The sequence below is a fragment of the Rhagoletis pomonella genome, unplaced genomic scaffold (assembly GCF_013731165.1).
Source record: "Rhagoletis pomonella isolate Grant_MI unplaced genomic scaffold, Rhpom_1.0 Rhpom_scaffold_03810, whole genome shotgun sequence".
Lineage (NCBI taxonomy): Eukaryota > Metazoa > Arthropoda > Insecta > Diptera > Tephritidae > Rhagoletis > Rhagoletis pomonella.
In genome coordinates this window covers 1-19,485 of record NW_023462362.1, presented here as the reverse complement: position 1 = coordinate 19,485, position 19,485 = coordinate 1, and the positions used below count along the sequence as shown (strand labels likewise).

General features: G+C 34.5%; 3 protein-coding genes and 1 pseudogene across 3 annotated transcripts; 2 read left to right on the top strand and 2 right to left on the bottom strand.

Moving 5' to 3' along the window:
* The first annotated feature begins 9,742 nt into the window (after nt 1–9,742).
* Nucleotides 9,743–10,361, top strand: LOC118754383 (U6 snRNA-associated Sm-like protein LSm5). Its single transcript, XM_036489252.1, has 3 exons — nt 9,743–9,902; nt 9,960–10,156; nt 10,226–10,361. Exons 1-3 carry the CDS (start codon nt 9,854–9,856, stop codon nt 10,253–10,255), a joined length of 276 nt encoding a protein of 91 aa, XP_036345145.1. The 5' UTR covers nt 9,743–9,853; the 3' UTR covers nt 10,256–10,361.
* On the bottom strand, nt 10,289–11,232 carry LOC118754381. The gene is made up of 2 exons (XM_036489251.1): nt 10,750–11,232; nt 10,289–10,696 (listed from the first exon to the last, which is right to left on the bottom strand). Exons 1-2 carry the CDS (start codon nt 11,074–11,076, stop codon nt 10,382–10,384), a joined length of 642 nt encoding a protein of 213 aa, XP_036345144.1. The 5' UTR covers nt 11,077–11,232; the 3' UTR covers nt 10,289–10,381.
* Nucleotides 11,233–12,198: 966 nt separating this feature from the next.
* LOC118754380 (uncharacterized protein C3orf38 homolog) lies at nt 12,199–13,384 on the top strand. Its single transcript, XM_036489250.1, is given in 3 exon segments — nt 12,199–12,389; nt 12,391–12,421; nt 12,487–13,384. Coding segments are annotated over 3 exon segments (930 nt in total). The 5' UTR covers nt 12,199–12,290; the 3' UTR covers nt 13,287–13,384.
* A 2,125-nt stretch (nt 13,385–15,509) lies between these two features.
* On the bottom strand, nt 15,510–19,480 carry LOC118754379 (annotated as a pseudogene).
* Between the last annotated feature and the right edge of the window lie 5 nt (nt 19,481–19,485).

The following is a 19,485-nucleotide window of genomic DNA, read 5'->3' as shown; positions in this document are numbered from 1 at the left end:
ATGTATCGCTTTAACTACTATATAATCGTTCAATGAAGCTTTTTTTTTACAGATTATGAACACTTGATTGAGTTGTGCTAATGCACTTGACCACACATGTGCCCCACACTTTAACACTTTTAAACCCTTCAAAACGAAGCCAACTTACTATATACTTGTACATTCCCTGTGGGGAAAGTCTCCAGTTCTGAGCTGGTGCGTTTGTAGTAGTACATTTAGACCCACGACTGGTTCGCGATAAATCTTTTTTGAATGCAACAGCTGGCGAATTTAACACGGCGATAGGAATTGAAAATTGTCCCCCCGCTGCATCCCTTTTTCGATAGTTTCAAACTAGTTCTAAATTCGCCAGATGAGATCTAGTTCATTCTGTATCCCTTTTATGATAGTTTCGAACCAGTCCTAAATTCGTCATTAAAAATTAAAATTGTTTTTTAAAAGTAACACATTTTGCTGCTTTTGAACTGGTGGCGATCTAGTTACTACCGAACTGGTTCGTTTTTTGGCGATAAAGACCTGATGCGGAGCTATAAATTTGGTTCACCAGTTCGGGGCTTCCCTACAGGGTTTATACATACGTATGTACATATGTATATTCATCTACTTGTACATATTACTTGATTTCCTGTAGGAAAATCCAGTTAAAAATTTCATATACGGGGTGGGCTAAACCTGCATTCTGTGCGCAATAAAGCCGTATTTGCCGTAATTTATGTATATGTGCACGCTCCAGTGTGACCAGAATACACTTTTAAAGACTGAACTTACTAGAACTTACTTTTAAGCTTTAGCCTAGGCAGTTTAAGTCTAGTATCATTAGGTAGGTACTTGAAACTCCAATTTCAAATTATTTTAAAATAAAGCGAAAAAATCAATTCAAAATTGTCACTAATACAAATGCCAGACATGTACATGACGAGGAAATATGAGTGTAAAAGCCGAACTATGTTTTTGGATTTAGCGGCCGACTCAGCTTAGAAATTCGAAAGAGATATTTATTTTTTTTTTGTATGGTTTTTTTAATTCTGTTGAGGATCTGTCTGTACTCGAGGCCAATAATAAGCACAGAAGGCAGGGAATTGACAATTTTTGTTCAGAATTAGAAAAATTGTTCAATAGCTAGCCAATAAATAAAAATGCTGCTACTTAGAATAATTCTTGCTGCAGAGAAGAATTCGTTTTTAAATATGTAAAAAAGTATTAGCAAAGCGAACTGTTCACACTATATGCAACAATTTTTTTTCAATATTTTTCCGCTAATTTTTCATAAAAATATGGTTCATTCTACAACAAAAAACATAAAAATATAATTCCTAAACTTTGTGCAAAACTCACGAAAATTCAGAAAATTTGTATGCAAATTTTCAATTTTTTAATAAGATTTTTTAGAATCTTTTTGAGTATGAAGAGTTTGTAGTAGCTAGGAATTACCGTTGATTTTTGGCAATTTTTTTCACACAGTCTCTTCCATACAAAAAAAAAATTCAAAAATACTTTACTTGTATATGGAAAAATGCAAAACACCTTGCACAGAAAAAATTCTCAAAAATCAATGCAAATCTTGGCTAACTCCGAACTTGCAGTTTTTTTCCAGAATTTAATGGGCTGAAAAAATTGCATACTCAAAAAAATTCTAAAAAATCTGATTAAAAAGTTTAAAATTTGCATGAAAATTTGCTGCATTTTCGCGAGTTTTGCACAAAGTTTAGGAATTATATTTTTTGTCTTTTTTTTGTTGTAGAATGAACCGAATTTTTATAAAAAATTGGCGTAAAAATATTAGGAAAACAAGTAAGAAAGTCTAAGTTCGGGCGGAGCCGAACATTAAATACCCGGCGCAAGTATTAAATATATGTTTTCCACCTTTCCGAAAGCTACCGCTACATGGTAAGCCGGGGTGTATACATTTTAAGTAAATTAGCGTCCTTAAATTTCGAAATATTGAAATTTCAAGCATTTCTGAAATTTACCGTTATATGAAAAGCGGCCTCAATTTTAGTCCGATTTCAACAATTTTCAACGGTTTGCTTTTATGTGGCAAGCACAATAACCATACCGAGCTTGGTACAAATTGCTAGAACGGTTAGCGAGATACAAATATGTGATCACAAGTGGGCGGTGCTACGCCCATTTTCCAAAATTTTGTCATAAACATATTTCTTGGTAAAGAATTGTTGCAACCATCAGTTTTGAATAAATTAGCTTCAATATTTACTGATTTATCGAAGATTTTGTATTTCTCGAAATTACCGTTATATGGGATGTGGGCGTGGTTATTGTCCGATTTTAGAAATTTTCGGCCATTTGGTATGCTGTACCAGGACCAACAACTGTGCCAAGTTTTGGAAGAAATTGGTGTAGCGTTTACCAAGATATACACATGTAACCATAAGTGAGCGTGGCTACGCCCATTTGCCAAAATTTTGTAATATTCTTAATTTTCGTCTAAAACTCATTGCAAACATCAATTTTGACTGAATTATCTTCAGTAGTTACTAAAATATCGCAGTTTTCGTTTTTTCTGAAAATTACCGTTATATGGGAGGTAGGCGTGGTTATTGTCCGATTTTTTAAATTTTCAGCCATTTAGTATGCTGTACTAAGGCCAACAACTGTGCCAAGTTTGGAAGAAATTGGTGTAGCGGTTACCAAGATATACACATGTAACCATAAGTGGGCGTGGCTACGCCCATTTTCCAAAAATTTATAATATTCATCTTTTCCGTCTGAAACTCATTGTAAGTATCAATTTTGAATGAATTATCTTCAGTAGTTACTAAAATATCGCAGTTTTCGTATTTCTTAAAATTACCGTTATATGGGAGGTAGGCGTGGTTATTGTCCGATTTCGCCCATTTTCAATACCATCCGTCCTACGCCCAAAAGAAGTCCACGTACCAAGTTTCGTTAAGATATATCAATTTTTACTCGAGTTATCGTGTGCACAGACGGACGGACGGACGGACAGACAGTCACCGCTTAATCGATTTCTCTTTTCATTCTGATCATTTATGTATACATTTGTCTATATCTATCTCGATTCGTTTTGCCTGTTACAAACAACCGTTATGTGAACAAAGTTATAATACCCTTGTGCACAAGTGCGCTCGGGTATAAAAATGTATGCACATATTGTGAAAAATTTGCTTTGCCAATACTTTTTGCCGGTAGTGTAAAAGAAACTAGATTCATTAGCTTAGGAAGTTCACCAGTAGCATATGTATGAATGCTCTGGTAATTATTGGACTTCCAGACGCGCTCTTGGGTGCAAAATTAGTTCATACATATGTATGTATTGAATGCACTTAATAGAATTGGTAATAACGTTAATAAGTCCATGGGTAATAAGGCTTCCTGTGTCTTCAATTAACTGTCATATTGCGGTTGTAAATTACTAGTTATTTGTTACAATTAGAAAAGAAGAAAGTTTGCACAGAGTTTTCATACAAATGTGTATGCGATATGTATGTATGTATGTTCAGGGTGGGCCAAATAAGACCTACCAAAGTTTAACACCGTTGACATACCGTTGATTTGTTTCCTTTTCTTTAATTTTTCGCTCATTTTTTTCCGTGCAAATGAGCCGTCGAACACAATTTGTATGAAAAAATAAATTACTGACGCTGTCAGCCAAAAAAAAATAGCCAAAATTCAACGGTATATCCTAGATAGTTCAAACTTGAACTTGTTATACTAGAATTGAATGGGCTACAAAGTTGTTTGTTTTTATTTGTTATATACATATACATATTTAATTGTTTCTTGAAAAAAAAGTAGCAGAAAAAAATTTGTTCATTAAAAATTCGAATTCTTGTAGCGCTAACTGAAAAATGGAAATAGAGGGCTGAAATTTTGCCACTATTATTTTTTTTGTGGCCGACAGCGAAATTTTCATATGGGACCGAAAGAAACAAAACATTTGTTTTATTTGACACAGTCTAATTTAGATACATACATACATACATAGGTATATTCCCAACAAAAAAAAAAAACGATTACCACAGAAATTAAAACGAAATCGAATTAGGCGATGGGAATCACTTACCCTTTCGCTTCAAGAAGGCATCATTTTAACATGGGCATGTCTATATTGTTTGAGGAGTTCTCTTACCATAAAATAAATAATAAATAAATGGGTTTGAAACTTAGTTTTTTATTTTAAGTTATTTTTTCTCTCTGACATCAGGACTAATTTTAATGGACTTTGTAATTTCAAATATATGATTGATTCCAAAATTTATTTAAAAAATTCAATGCAATGTAGAATAAAAATATGGGTACAAAATGCTAGATGAAATTTTTTTAGAATTTAACACAATTAAAATTGTTTGGATTCACAAGGAGGAGTTGGTAAATAAACGAGTAGGTGGTAAAGATAGCAGGGCGAAATTCGAGGATGTTATCGAGTTTATATAAGTCTTTAACATATGATTTCGTCAAAAGCAAATATTGCGAAATTTCAAGGATAAAATTTTAAAAGGACATTTCCAATACTTACCAGTCCTTCTGCACCAAAAACTTGAATATGTTTAAATTAAATTTTTTCTGAATTTTTAAAATCATTTTTGAATTACTGACGTCAGAGTGAAAAACTGAAAACGCAATTTTACTATATTTGGCCCATGAATTCGCGAATATATTGATATTTGTGTTTAAAATTTACTATCGCGCGGTGTTACATGTATAATGAGCTAGACATCTATAAAAAAATATTAATTATTAAAAAAAAAAAAAGAAATATAGCCAATAATGGTTAAGAAAAGGGCTTCTATTATTGCCATCAATGCAAATTACAAATCTCGAAAATCCTGGGATTATGTGCCAATAAACCTTAAAAAGGCCGGGATACCGGAATTCCTAGTATGTACATACACTGGCGGCAGAAATAATAGACTCGTCGTACTTTTAAGAATTTTGGCTATATTTCTTTAGGTTATTTTATGTTTAATATTTTTTTATAAAATCGTGGCTAGTTATACAACAAACATTATATAAATACGTTTTTCAAACTTTGAACAAAAATTATAAAAATTCGACAAGGTTTCACCAAATTTTCAAACTTTTTATTCAGAGTTTTTAGAAAAAATTTTTTGTAGCCCATTCAATTTTAGTAGAATAAAGTGCAAGTTTCAATTGGCTACAAAATACCGTTCATTTTTAAGTTTTTTTTTTTTTTTTTTTTTTTTTTTGCTGGCGGTGTCACGCATATTTTCCCATACGAAGTGAACTCGACAATTTTTCTATATAGAAGAGAATGCCTAGCATCGCGAACAAAAAAAAAAATCCCAAAAATTAACGGTATTCTCTAGCCACATTACCGGCAATGCCCAAAAGAAGCGAAAAAATTAGAAGACATTATAAGGCAATGCGTTCTAGAACACGTTACCCCTCTAAAAGCGATTACCGATTTTTTGCTAGGTTTGCACAAGTTATATATGTATGCATGTGTGTACACAAAAGGCAATATATATACATACATATGTACATATGTACATATTAACGCATTGCCTGCAGGTCAGTAAATGCAGTTACATACCTGTGAATAATCGAGCTCCTCATCGCTTGCATCCAGACTCTTATGCTTATGATGATACTTGAGACGGCCCAAACTACCAGTGCCATTGACATAGTGGGTTGTCGAACGTTGGCCCGTTGTCGCGCCGCCAATAACAACCGTACCCAAACTGCCACCACTCGGCCCGCCAGCCGAGGCGATGCTTTGACAACTGGTGCTGATGGGATTTGCATTGACCGTGGCCATTGTGCATTCGATTTAGTATAGAATTATTTTAAGTTAAAATTTGGCAAATTATTTGTAACTTAAACTTTACATTACATTTTGCACATTTTGTGCAAGTTTTCGACTTTGGCAAATTTAAAGAATCAGTCGCCGAATAAATGTGGATGTACACATTCTGGGATACACAATTGCTGTATTATATTGATTTCTATTGGCTATTTGTATTAGCTCCACTTCCGTTTGCACTTTTATGTAATTATTGAAAATTTTGTATTTTACAATTTATTTTTATTAAAATTATATAATTTCTATATGTACAAAGATCTATGGAATGACTGCAATACATATTCCAGCAGCAAACACACTAAATGTTAAGCATTTTCGCTTTTGTATTTTTCATGCTTCACTGCGTTTATTCATTCAACATGCAAATGTTATTATATCCGGTTTCCTCTTTTAACATTTTTTTTTAATGCAATTATTATTTTTTTTTCATTTTCATAATGTGATATACATACTACATACATAGGTAATATTTTAAGTTTTCGGTTTCCGTTCGTTGTTCTGCGCAAGCCAAAGTCATAAACGATACTGTGGTACTCTGGGCCACAAAAGGGCAGAATATATGCATATTTGTGGATATACATACATGCATACATATTATACTTATGTATGTTCAAATATATGTACGTATTACTTGTTGTATTCTTATGATATTGTGTTTTGTTTCGACCAACCACCGTTGCTTTAAACATTTTTTATTATTGTTTATCGCATCGTTTCCATAACGTCAATGTTTTTAGGCCGTCAGCGAAAAATGTCTCATCTCTAGCGGTTGTTGGCAATTGCATATGTATGCCTATATGTATGTATTTGTGTTTCTACGACAACTGTCTTTATGGCGCACATGTTGCAATTAGAAAGTCGTAGCCTATGCGCAGGCGTTAGTACCCGGTGCAATACAAAAACAAACAAATTATGTATTAAGTTATCGATAACCAGCTGTTGACGTTTAGCGTTTGGCTAATATTTCATGTTTGTGGATGGTTTTTTATTTTATTATTTTTTTCTTTTCTGTTGTAAAAATAAATGAAATAGGAATTGTGCTAAACAGTTGGTGTTCACACTGAACGAGGCAGCAAATATGTATGCCACAAAACTTCACTTTAGTTAGAAGCGGCTTAAGCATTTGTGAGATGTTTTAGGAAAGATTTATCGAAAAATAAAATTTCGTCCAATTATTTTGATTTTTCTTACAGCCACGTCATGGAGCTGAAAATTAAAATAGGAAATTGAAAATCAGAAAGACTTTTCCTTTCGGCTCCAGGAACGGTTCTAGTAAGGTGCATTCATACATACATATTAGGGTGGTCCTAAAATTCATGTAAAAAAAAGTAAAGTCGGAATTTTAATGCCGCCACCCCTAGGATTATACCGAAAAAATATACCCCTATTTTTTTTATTTTGAGATAAAAAAAATTTAGGCAGTGCTCAAAGCGCTCAAAGTTTTCCATGTATTTCGGAGAAATGGTGTAAATATCTTGAAAATCAATATTTTTCGATCGGAAACCTCTGTTTCCCTTCAGGATATTTCCAATAATAATGCACAATAGTTTCTTTAACAATTTTTTTTTTGTTTCAATGTAACGATATTTTGTAGGTCCGCCAAAGTAACCAGAAAATTAAAGCGGTGGGAGGTGGGGATCAATAAAAAATCTTTAGTACTAAAAAATTGTTAAATAAACAATTGGATATTAATAGTGGATGGTTCAGGAAGAGAACCACATTTTTCCGATCGAAAAATATTGATTTTCAAGAATTATATACCATTTATATGAAAACTTGTTTTTCCCACATATAAAATATATGAAAAACTGTGAGCGTTTTGAGACTCCCTAAATATTTTTTGATTTCAAAATAAAATATAGTTGTATATTTTTTCGGTATAGAAAAATCCCAGCGAGAGGCGGCATTAAAATTCCGACTTTACTTTACTTTACTTTGGACCACTCTAATACATATTAGAGGTGCAAGATTATCGATAGTCAGACCATCGATTGTATTCGATATTATTTTCCAAACTAGCGATATATCGTCGATAGTATCGTATTTATATGGTTTTCGCTCAATTTTGGTATAAAGGTCTTCCTAAAAATATATTCGCAAAGACGTTTGGATACCTTTGTAAACTACTGGACACGTTTTTTAATTGTTTAACCGTTAAGTAAGAAGTGAAGTTATTGAAAATTTTAAATGATTTGAAATTGAAAAAAAATTGGGCGTTCTGAAATTTTATATTTGTGGTTTTAGATATCCTAATTATATATGATAAAGCATTCAGCAAGCAAATTGAAATTTTAGAACAAGAAAGCATTTTGTTATATGAAAAGTAATGGTTTTATTAACCTTTTATTAAATAGTAAATAATGGGGAGTAGATAATATTGAAAGTTTTGGTATAAATTAATTTGTATCAGTTTTTTACTGGAGTAAGCGGTATTTTAAAAGATGCAAGGTTTTCCATTCTTTTCCAAACTTTTCATTACTCTTTTAAAAAAGTAGCAACCACATTTTTAGTTCAACTTGGATGTTTAAGAGAAAAGAAGAAATAAAACTAAACTAAATACTGAATCACATGTTTATGTTTAATAAAGTTTTAAAACCCTAATTTTTTAAAAACTTTTCGTTTTTGAAAGCTAGAGTTTTTGGTCGAAAATACAATTTTTCCCAAAAATGTTCAGTTTAAAAAAAAAATGGCAACGCTGGGCATAATAGACATGAAACTAAAGGCTATGGCAGATAAAACGCTTACTTCGCTTTGATTGACAGGTTCGCTTTGCCAAATAGGATAAAATATATGAAAATGCGCGAAATGCGCCACATGTACTATGGTTATGCTTCTTTTCTACTCGGGTAAATTCAACCAAAATGGATAAGCACCTTTTCTAACCGCAGAACGCCACAGGCAAACATCGATGGCCTACCAACTGCCACTTTGACGAGCAATATTATTGAAAGTTTTTGTGTGTGGGCACTTCGATGTCTTGAAATAAGCATTTGCCGCATGACGCCACCAGACAACATTCTCTCAATTTCGGCTTTAAAAACATTTAAATCTTTAAAAAACTTGCTGAAAAATTTCTTAAACGTAATCATAAATAGTCCAATAGGAAACAGATTTTTATTTTGATTTGATACCAAAATTTTATCGAATTGACCACCAGCACGCTTTCTTTCAAATGAAAATATGGCTGGCAAACTATCACATTGCCATATATTGGAGCCCATGAGAAATAAGCGGTCTCCATTAGCATCATATTTTGTGACATGGTTATCACGACATCAGTGTTTTCCTGTGAAGACAGGGCCTAATCGAGTTAGCAAGTCTCCTCGGATAGAATGTACACTTTTTTCTACACCGGTAGAAATCTTAAGACGGGTTGAAGTTTGTGCATAAACGATTTTAGAAGTGTTAGTCAGGGTTGCATTGGGTTTTATAACTCGAGTTGAAAATTTACCGTTTATACTTGTTGAATATAACCAAGTAGAAGAGAAGTATAAGCATAGTAATAGATCGTTTTAGCTGCAGCGCGAAGCGAAAAGAAGAGGTCCTGGTATCTTTTTGCGCGCTTTGACCATCAGCTGGTTTAATTTTTATTTGGTTTCTTTCGAATTCGACTTTTCATGCAGTAACATAAAACTTAATTACATTGCTGATATTTTTAAAATTAAATATATGAAATCCACGGTAATTTTCATGAGTAATCAAGCAGTACGAAATTGTTTCCTTGACGTTCATTATGGCGAACCTTATGCGTCTTGCGGTTTGCTGAAAAAGTTATGAACGTCACGCAAAGCCACATCGTTTTATTTGGTATGGCCTCAATATGGTTGTATTTCGTTCTTAAGTAAATTGAACGCAAGTTCTTGATCGTGTAGTGTCGAGGTTATGTACCAATACGAGTACGAGAACTATTTATCGCCAGGAATAAATAAAAAAAACAACAACCCTGTTGACCGGCACAGCTGATTAGCAGATTTCGCATTTTGTTGATAATTTTTGTATTTTCTCGCAATTCGGAATTAATTTGTAGTCACATTTTTAGTAACCAAAATGACTGCTGTGCCACCACCCTCGAATGTATCTACTTTGCTACCACTGGGTAAGTGTTCCTCAGCATATCAAAGAATACATTAACCGCTTGTGGCCCGCCTTTTAGAATTGGTGGACAAATGCATTGGTTCCCGCATACACATCATTATGAAGAACGACAAAGAAATGGTTGGTACTTTATTGGGCTTTGATGATTTTGTAAACATGTTGCTAGATGATGTGACGGAATATGAAAACACTCCAGAAGGCCGTCGTATAACCAAACTCGACCAAATACTACTCAATGGCAATAACATAACAATGGTTAGTATGATAAATGAAAATACATCTTTATTGCATTTATGATAAATTAAAGTACTTCTTATTTTGCAGTTAGTCCCTGGCGGCGATATACCAGAATAAAATTATGGGGAGCAAAATGAAAACAAGCTAACATTTGTTTAACTTTAAAATTAAGTCTTATTGAATACATTTAATAGCCATTTACATACATATGTTTGTATACTTATATCTTGGTTATTTTATTTCTTAGGATGCGTATATGTTTCCACTGTCTCGGTGTAGGTTTCCTAATTGCCCTTCATAAATTATATCGTTGATAGCTTTCTTAGCATAAATCTGTTGCTCCGGCGTCATTTTTTGCAGTTCCATAGCCCACGTCTCGGCCAATTTCAACTCATATTCTCCAAGTGGTTTCGGATTTGATATGTTTGAAGTTTTGGGTAGCGCCTTGTACTCTGTTCTTTCTATATGAGTATATTCCTCAGTTGGTGCGGACGAATCGTCCTCTTCAAGTACCTCTATATTTATTGGTTGTTCATCGTGATACTCGAGTTCAGATTTCTAAAAATATTAAATGAAAAATGCTTGGTAGCAGATATTGCAATGAAGCTTACCTGTTCCTTTGTAGCCACATCGCCGATCAAGAATTTAATTTCGTCAAAATACCATAATTTAGAGTTCTTACGACATTCTAGCACCATACTCTTTAGCTCTTTTCGGAAATTGGTTCTCAATGCATTTATTTTCTTGGTTACACCTTTACGACTTATATCTGGATATCTTTCTCGAAATTTGTTAACTAAAAATTCGTACGACGTATTCTTTGTAACTTTGTTGCGGTATCCTGGCGAACGCGGGTTCCATAACGCTGGGAGGGCCTTGTACACTTTGAGGCAACTGATAATAAAAGCGCGCTCCTCGCTTTTATCAACCAACGACATATTTTTCCAACCAAAATGCAAAATTTAAAAATGTATTGCACAATTATTAACTCAATACGAAATTATCGTTTTGCCTATTGCTAGGAATGTCGGAAAAACATCGATGATTTGCTTCGATGCATCATAAATTTTCCACTCGAGTATAAATAGTCGAAGTATCGATGATTTTTGGAAACTGAACATGAACCAAAAATACAAGATCACGCGGGCAGGAGAGTAGCCCGTTAGAATCGCATTTTGGGAAAAAGTTTAACGATTTTGACATTAGCCGTTTTAGATTTCTTCGTTATTTACAATTTGGTGGTGGCATTTTACTGCAATTTTCTTTATTTTCGCCCGTGGCAACGTGTGTACACATAAGATAAAGAATAATTTAACACAACGGCATGATTTATAGAAGAATTTGCATAATAAAAATGATTATTCATGCGTTCAACAATTTCGCGGTTTTCGCCGTTTACTTCTTACAACAAAGATGGCGTCGAGATTTCGGCAGCTAGAAAATAATTTTTTCTTTCTTTCCTTCCCGCGTGATCTTGTGTCTTCCGTTCTTAACAAAGAACGTGGATAGTCTAACGTAGGTTATCTACGTTCTTTGTATGTGCAGGTAGCGGGTTCTTCAACGTTTGAAAATACCCTTGGTTCGAGCATGTATTAAAAAATACTTAAAAAATTACGCATGTCAAAGTATTCCACTTATATAAAGCATTTTTATGAATAAGGGTAATATAAAGAATGTGATTTTTTTGCTTAAAACGCAGTTACAGGCTAACCTAATATTCACGCACGCCGCCAATTTATTGTCAAAAATTTCTCATGCACATGCAATTTGTATGAGATCAACCGAAATTGAACGGCGTGCGTATGAAGCTAACTAAATTTCCAATTTTTGTTCTGCGTGACATTTTGATTTGACGTTTCGCTCAATGAAATCAAATGCAAACGCATGCAAGTGAATTTCGGGTGACGCAAAAAAACAAATTCGACGGCATGCGTACCAAAACGCAAGCCGCGAATATTAGGTTAGCCTGTTATAAAATATATACTCTGCTAAAAGTAATCGAATTTATACCAGTTAAAAAACTTATCATCACCTGTAAATTAATTTGACATTTCGAATGCAACGAAACAAATTAACAGCTGATGGAATCACCGCCATATAAACAAAATACAGCAAAATCCTGGGCAATCAGGTGGTATATTTATGTAGAAAAATGCCAATTACCGACCAGGAGAAATTAGGTATAGTTGATTTTCTGGCAAAAGATGAGCAAAATGTACCGGCACTGCTGCAAGTGGCCAGAAGCGTGACAAAAAAACATTTGCGACGTAGCAACAACGCAAGGTAATGTGGATGCGTGACTTGGTCATTAAAAACGATTGTTTTCTTATATTCCGTTTTAACTGCAGAGGCACTGGACTACGTGTATATACAAATTGGAGATACACTAACGCTGCTAAACAAACGGGCTATAACAAGAGAAATGCTTTTTAAATACTTACATCAACGTAAAATTCAAGTCAATGCAGATTTCACCAAAGGCGCTTTAATAAGTAGAATTATTGAATATTGGAACTCTAAATTCGAGTATAACAATGATAACTCTTTACCTAATACCACTACGAGCATAACAAGCTTAACCAATGTGACTGAAAATAATACAGCCACTAGCATCACGACTAATCTTAGCACATCACAACAAGAGAATGAAACTCAGTATCCCATTCATTTACTAGCGCGACAGTTTACTCAATGGTTTTTTAATAACCTAAATAAACAAACTGTAAAAGCAGATGATTTTTGGTCAGATTGCCAACTACAGTTGCGAATTGCCGCTACCGATCAAATTAATGATTATGAGTGTACAGGTGCAGATGAAGTAATCTTTACGCTTTTAGGTTCAAAAGAACAATTTGGCTTCTACTTCAATCCGAACCTCACGCATGCTGGTGTTCAAGGTCGAATGAATGTGCATGGTCTAGTACTGGTATTGGCATGTGGTACACTTCACACAGAGCAAAATTGTGTAGGCGTATTTGAGTGTACGTTTGGCCTATTGCGTGATCCATTCGCTGAGAACAACTGGAAGGTGAAAACAATGAAATGCATACTGCGCAGCCAGCTAGCTGCTGTAATGCCAAGCTTGTGTGAAAGCGAAACACTCGTAGAGGCACTTCATTTACCGATTCCAGAAGGAGAAATTACGTAGCATTAGCAGATATAGATACCGACTATCTACGAAATCTAGTATCTTCAATATTTATTTATTTTAATTTTATTGCTAATAATAAATTATTTTCATTCAAATTGAGTTTATTTTGTATTAGGAAATATGTATATGAAAAGCAGTTGGGAGGGAAATATGCACATTTTGTTGGCAGCAGGAAAAGGCGTTAACGGATACAGCATCAAAAAAGCATTCCCACGACAGTGTGGGGGTGTGTTCGAGCTACGTGTTAATTATCACAATTTGTAGCCTTGCTTTCTTGATGATATTTTATTGATACTCAACTTAAAATCTTCTGAAATGCTGCAGAAATTGCGCAGAAAAAATTGTATGTTGCTTTTGTTTAGCCAATGATGAGCACCTGATTGTAAAAATTTTGTTCCTCAAACGCTTGATGTAGGCAGTCTCCCAAATTTTCGCGTAGAAAGTGATGCTTTCATAAAAGGTAACATTGCCGTATTAACTGCAGCTCGAAAACACCCTCTATTATAGTCATGTATATAACCAGAACAAGCCAGATTTACATATATGCATATGTACATATGTATATCTGGAAAAAGAAATTATGCATTGAATTATAAAACAAACATTTTGAAACTGCATTTGGCCAGTAATATTTCTTGTTTTGAGTACTTCAGAAATAAATGTATGTACATATCTCTTATATTTACATTTTTTACAGCTGTTAGGGACTGCTCAATGTAGTTGCGAACAATACTAAAGAGGGTTTATAGACCGTTAATGCAGCTTTTATTAAAGGTAGTTACTGGCGTAATCATTGCTGACTGGCGTAAATAATGCTTGGTGCAATACAATTTCATGGAGCACATATAACTTATGCCGCTTTTCTAAATTCAAACACATCCTAACATATGCTGTAAATTTCGAAACGCATAATATTAAATATCAGCATGTATAGCATTTCATGCCAAAGCTTTAAATTGCTGTTTTTTTTTATTCAATATGCTTTTTTGGGTAAGCCGTTCCACTATCGCCTTTTCCAGCCAACAAATTTACCTTATAACGTTTGGTTTGTCTATCAATGTTTAGAATAGAGTAAACTTAGCTTTCGTCGTCTCCAACGCCATGGTTTCGTTTCTTAGCCGGAGCAACACATCACCGTTACACCTAGAAAAATTCAAAAAGTGCTTATATAGAGTACAAAATTGTTGATAGTTAAAAATTATAAACTTACTGCCAACCAAATATACTCTACAATTTTTACACAGATTTAATTTTTACAATTTAGCGTCGCTGTGCAATAATCCGCCTGAAAGAAAAACAATTAACACTTAGTTTAAATATAACCTATTACAAATTTTTAGGTTTCGCTTATTACTCCATTGGAAGCACAGGGCATAGAAAATCATTTGCGTCGCCATACCAACAGCAAATCGATTCTCATGCCGCTCCAAGCTGGAGGTTTATACGAAATTTTACTTTTTACTTTACTGTATTGTATAATACACTTCAAACCCAAATTATTATTACCAGTGCTATAAACAAAAAACATGCTGTTCTCACATTGGACGCAGCATGGGTAGAGGCACGTCAGCACGTCTACGCCTTTTTCGTGTGGTGCACAGCGACATTCTGAAATGAAATCAAATACTATAGTAATGCTTGGTGAAATTTTAAAAATTAATTGGTGTGACAACATGCCGGCTAAGAAAAAAATTCATTCGTAATGAAGGATTTCTTAATTGGAGAAATGTAGTACAATCAATTGAGAGCAAATATTTCTTTAATAGCCTTCTGGTAGTAACTTTTTTTTTAATGAACTCTTTGTTTGCTTGCCAAAACTGGATGCCTTAATGTTGAACATAAAGATTTAAATATCAAAACAAAACCTGAACTAAAAAAAAAAACAATAATTTAGCTTATCGCAAAAGCAGTTTTTTCTTTGTTTTAAACAATGTAAGGAAAGACGGCAAAAGAAATTGCCTTTACAATAATTTATTGTTAATATTCTGATCAAATTCCAGCTTTAGTTGTTTCTTCTCTATTCCAGAAGGAATTTGCTTCATCTACATAACCATTCGAATGCAGTTAAGTTAATACGAACATCATAAATTACACGCGCTTGAACAATCAACGTTAAAAAAAGATTGTGAAGGAAATGAGATAAAATTAAGGAGAACAAAAACATGGCGTATATATGTACATATAATTAAATGAAAAGTAAAATGAAAAGCTTCTTCAATATTTTACATATTAACTAAGTTCTTTTAATATGATACAACTATAGATTTTGATGTTTTCATGATTTTGAAACACAATAATTTAGTCAACTCAATTATAACACATTCCAATTTTAAATGCTGCACAAGCTAACAAAATTAGAAGTTTTTCCGTACACATCGTTTAATATTTTGTCTTCAATCTATTACTGAATGCTTGACAGATTAGCTGATAAAATCTATTGGTTTTGTACTTTGGCCAACAAAATATATTTTTTCTCAAACTAGCCGCGGATTTTAGGAAAAGTAAATTTTAATTACACTTAAACTTCAAATAAAAATGTGCTCAGTTCAATTGTCTCTGCTGCTGTTCTGTCACTCTCTTTCATGATGCGTAAAATATACGTAAAAGGTGCATCAGTGTAAACAAATTTTTATCTGGTGTTAAAAATTGCATAATACTTAATTTATAAACCTTATATACACTGCATGATTGTAACATATAATACAATACTAGCAGCATTTTAGCAAAGAATTACATTGTGTATATGCCTGGTGCCGGCGCGTCGAATTTTCTCAACTCAATTTAAAACAGGACACACTTTCATGAAGTGGTCGCTTACATCTTCTCTTGAATAAAAGGATGTGTTAATGCTTGATTCAAAGAAATTCTTTTCGATGGATCCAGCGCAAATATATTATCCAATAAATCCTTAAGTTGTGTTACTTTTCGGTGTTGATCATCTGGTAAATTCTGATCAGCAATAAGTTCCTGTTGTAGATTTCGTGTAGGTTTAATTACAGGCATAACCACGATTTTTTTCCTAAAAAAATATTTATATTTTTTAGTAAAAATATGGTGCACGCATAATCAACTGCAATAATTACCCTTTCCGTAATTTTGTCAATCTCATGATAAAGAAAGTTGCAGCTCTGATCAAAGTGTTGATCTTTGAATTGACCTTTCCGAATAATACGATTTGGAATTTTTCCTAACGATGAAAATATAATAAAAATTAATTAATAACAGATTCTCCCATAACAAATTGCTTGATAATCAGCATTTTAGGTCATATCTGAGGGATATGTAATTGATTATTAGTCTCCACCTTTTAAGTCCATGAAGAATTTCAGCATTTGGTTATTGCTCTTTCCACTAAACAGAATTTTTCCAGTGTATAGCTCATAGATTGTACAACCAGCAGACCACATATCAATTCCGTAATCGTAAGTAATGCCTAATATGATTTCGGGCGCACGATAGAAACGTGATATTAAATATGGTGTTATTTCGTTGTCGTTAATAGCTGAAGCAGAACCGAAATCACATAACTTTAAACATAAATTATTATCATTCACAAGAATGTTGTCGGGTTTAATGTCTGCATGAAGTATGCCGGTCTTTTTAAGCAACTTAAGTGCCAGAAAGAGCTGTTGCGTATAGCTGCGCACTGCTTTGATGTGTAAGCCAACATTTTTACCATACTTTTTAAGCACTTCCCGAAGGTTCATAGATAGCGGCTCGAACACCATGCAAAGATGCTAAAAGAGACGACGTATGAATTTTCAAATTAAATTCTTCCCTCTTTAACTCAACGCGGTACCCACCTGCTTATGAAAAAAAATGTCTGAAAAGTCGTAAGCAATGGAATCTATCTTCTGGATCTGCGTCATTCAATTTTTTTAAGATCTCCAATTCACGCAGTCCCGTTTTATGCCTGAAAATTTACGTTTAACAAAATTTCCTGGATTCAAAATATAAATTTTTTATCTTACATTATCTCGTTGTTGCGTATAATTTTTACAGCAACATTTGCATTCCCACGTGCTTGATCACGAGCTCTCACTACATTACTAAATACTCCCTGGCCTGTATATCCACTCACAACATAACGGTTGTCAAGACTTTCCCCAATACGTACACGATAATATCCTTCCGCATCATCCCAGTTGTCTGTCAGTGCAGGATTTTCATTTTGTGTTTTATTCAGCACTATTGCATTAGGAGACTGGAAAATATAAAATGCATTCGCTTAATTTCCCTTCAAGTGAATACTATGCGAAGATTGACAGTTACGAGCCAACGACTCACATCGAAATTCGAGTCTACGTCTTGATCGGCAAACATATCCCATTCCGGTCGCTTTTCCCTGGCACCACCTTTAGTTTTCTTATCGTCGTCGAGGTCATTTTCCTCCTCTCGGCTGACCTGTATTGATGACTTCGGTTGGGTATTATTCGGCAAAGGCGCGATGTCTTGGATTCTCGGTTCTTCTGGAGAAGGGATTCGTTCTCTTCTAGGTTGCGAGGATTTGCTTGGTGAAGATGATTCTGTTTTTCCTCCTAGTTTCTGAAATTGTAAAAATGTTTAATAACGTAAAATATCTGATATATGTATACACAAGTTTTCATACTTTTAATAGTTCTTCACGTTGCTTTCGACGCATTTCAATTATTTTTTCTTCTTCGTCTTCGTCTTCGTTGATGTCAATATCCAAATGACCATCATCTTCGCTGCTCGATTCTCTTATTTCAGCTTTTTGCCCTTCGCTTAATGAGCCCCGGTAGCGGTCCTTTTCACGATCGCGCCCACGCTCTTCTCCTCGCCATCCATCTCTTTCGTTTTTTCCAGTGCGCTGACGTTCTCGCTCTATCCGACGCCGATCCGATTCTACTTTACTTCGGCTATGTGAACGCATCCGGCGGTCTCGATCACGGTCACGATCACGTTCCCGTTCTCTTCCGCGAGAGTTACCAAAAGAGCCAACCCTACTACGATCTTGCGGCCTCAATCGGTCCTCTCGCGAACGTCGATCACGATCGCGACTATTTTCTCTCTCGCGTTCCTTATCTCGATTTATTTCCAAACGAAGATCTTCTTTTTGACGGTTTTGATCATGCAATCCTCGTCGCTGCCTACCTCGATTGTGACTATCGTCGCGACTTCGAAGGCTGTTGGCCTCTGAATCTCGTCGTTGCGATCGACTACGGCTAGTACTACGCTTGGAAAGATTTGTGTGCTGATCTCGGGAACTGTGTCTACGTGTATGTTGCGCTTCCGGTGCTGAATGACGATGATGGTGGTGGTAATGCTCTGCCGATGACTTTCTCTGCGGTGATGGTAGGCGCTCATCTTTTGATCTGTGTGATATACGCGTTGTTTTTTCGCTTCAATTCAGGAGTTCGGTTTCCACCGCTAGAATCATCCAATAATATAACATCGGGTTCATTTGAAATCTGTTTTTTACTTATTTTACTAATAACATTTTTACTGATTGACGAAGATGATGACAACGAACGCTTTTTAGCTGAGTTGTCAGTTCCACCTCTGGATTTATCCTCATAAGCAGTGACTTTTACCGTTTCGCAATGAAGGTTTACAATTGGTATTTTATTGGAAACGCTGTCTTCACCATCGGACTCGGATAAATATGCACCCAATCGAGCCTGAAGTAAAGCCTTTTGCTTCATTAACTCCTCGAGATTGAGTTCATCCTCTATGATGGCAACGTCTGGACTAGCAACATCAATGGGACTGCTTATACAAATAATAAATTAAAAAACGTTCAATTAAAAAAAAACACATACATACACTTCACTTTCGCTTCCAGATGATGCAATTTCCATAGAGGGCACTAAATTATTTTTTATGGTTTTGGTTATTTCCTCCACCAGACTACCCGGGTCTGTTTGAACATTGGGTTTTGTTATAGTGAACCTACCTCCATTTGAATTATGTTCGCCATGGTTTAACGCTGGGAGATCTTTGCTCCCCTTATGCATTATTTCTGTGAATTTTTCATTTAGACAGCTGCGCCGTTTATCACCTAAATCCTCAGAGACCGAGGATTCACTGTGTTTATGGTGATGTTTTTTCGATTTTTTGTGTTTTCTGTGTGATTTGTCACATTTATTCGATTTCTTGTGCTTCTTTTGTTTTTTGGATTTTTTGTGTGAACTCGAAGCTAATTTAAAACGTTTATCTTTCGGAGATTCAGTGG

Coding starts and splice junctions, on each gene's coding strand:
- LOC118754381 (XM_036489251.1), bottom strand. CDS start 11,076: ATGTCGTTGGTTGATAAAAGCGAGGAGCGCGCTTTTATTATCAGTTGC. Junction 10,697..10,749: donor ATGTGGCTACAAAGGAACAG/GTAAGCTTCATT, acceptor TAATATTTTTAG/AAATCTGAACTCGAGTATCA.
- LOC118754383 (XM_036489252.1), top strand. CDS start 9,854: ATGACTGCTGTGCCACCACCCTCGAATGTATCTACTTTGCTACCACTG. Junction 9,903..9,959: donor ATCTACTTTGCTACCACTGG/GTAAGTGTTCCT, acceptor CCCGCCTTTTAG/AATTGGTGGACAAATGCATT. Junction 10,157..10,225: donor ATGGCAATAACATAACAATG/GTTAGTATGATA, acceptor CTTATTTTGCAG/TTAGTCCCTGGCGGCGATAT.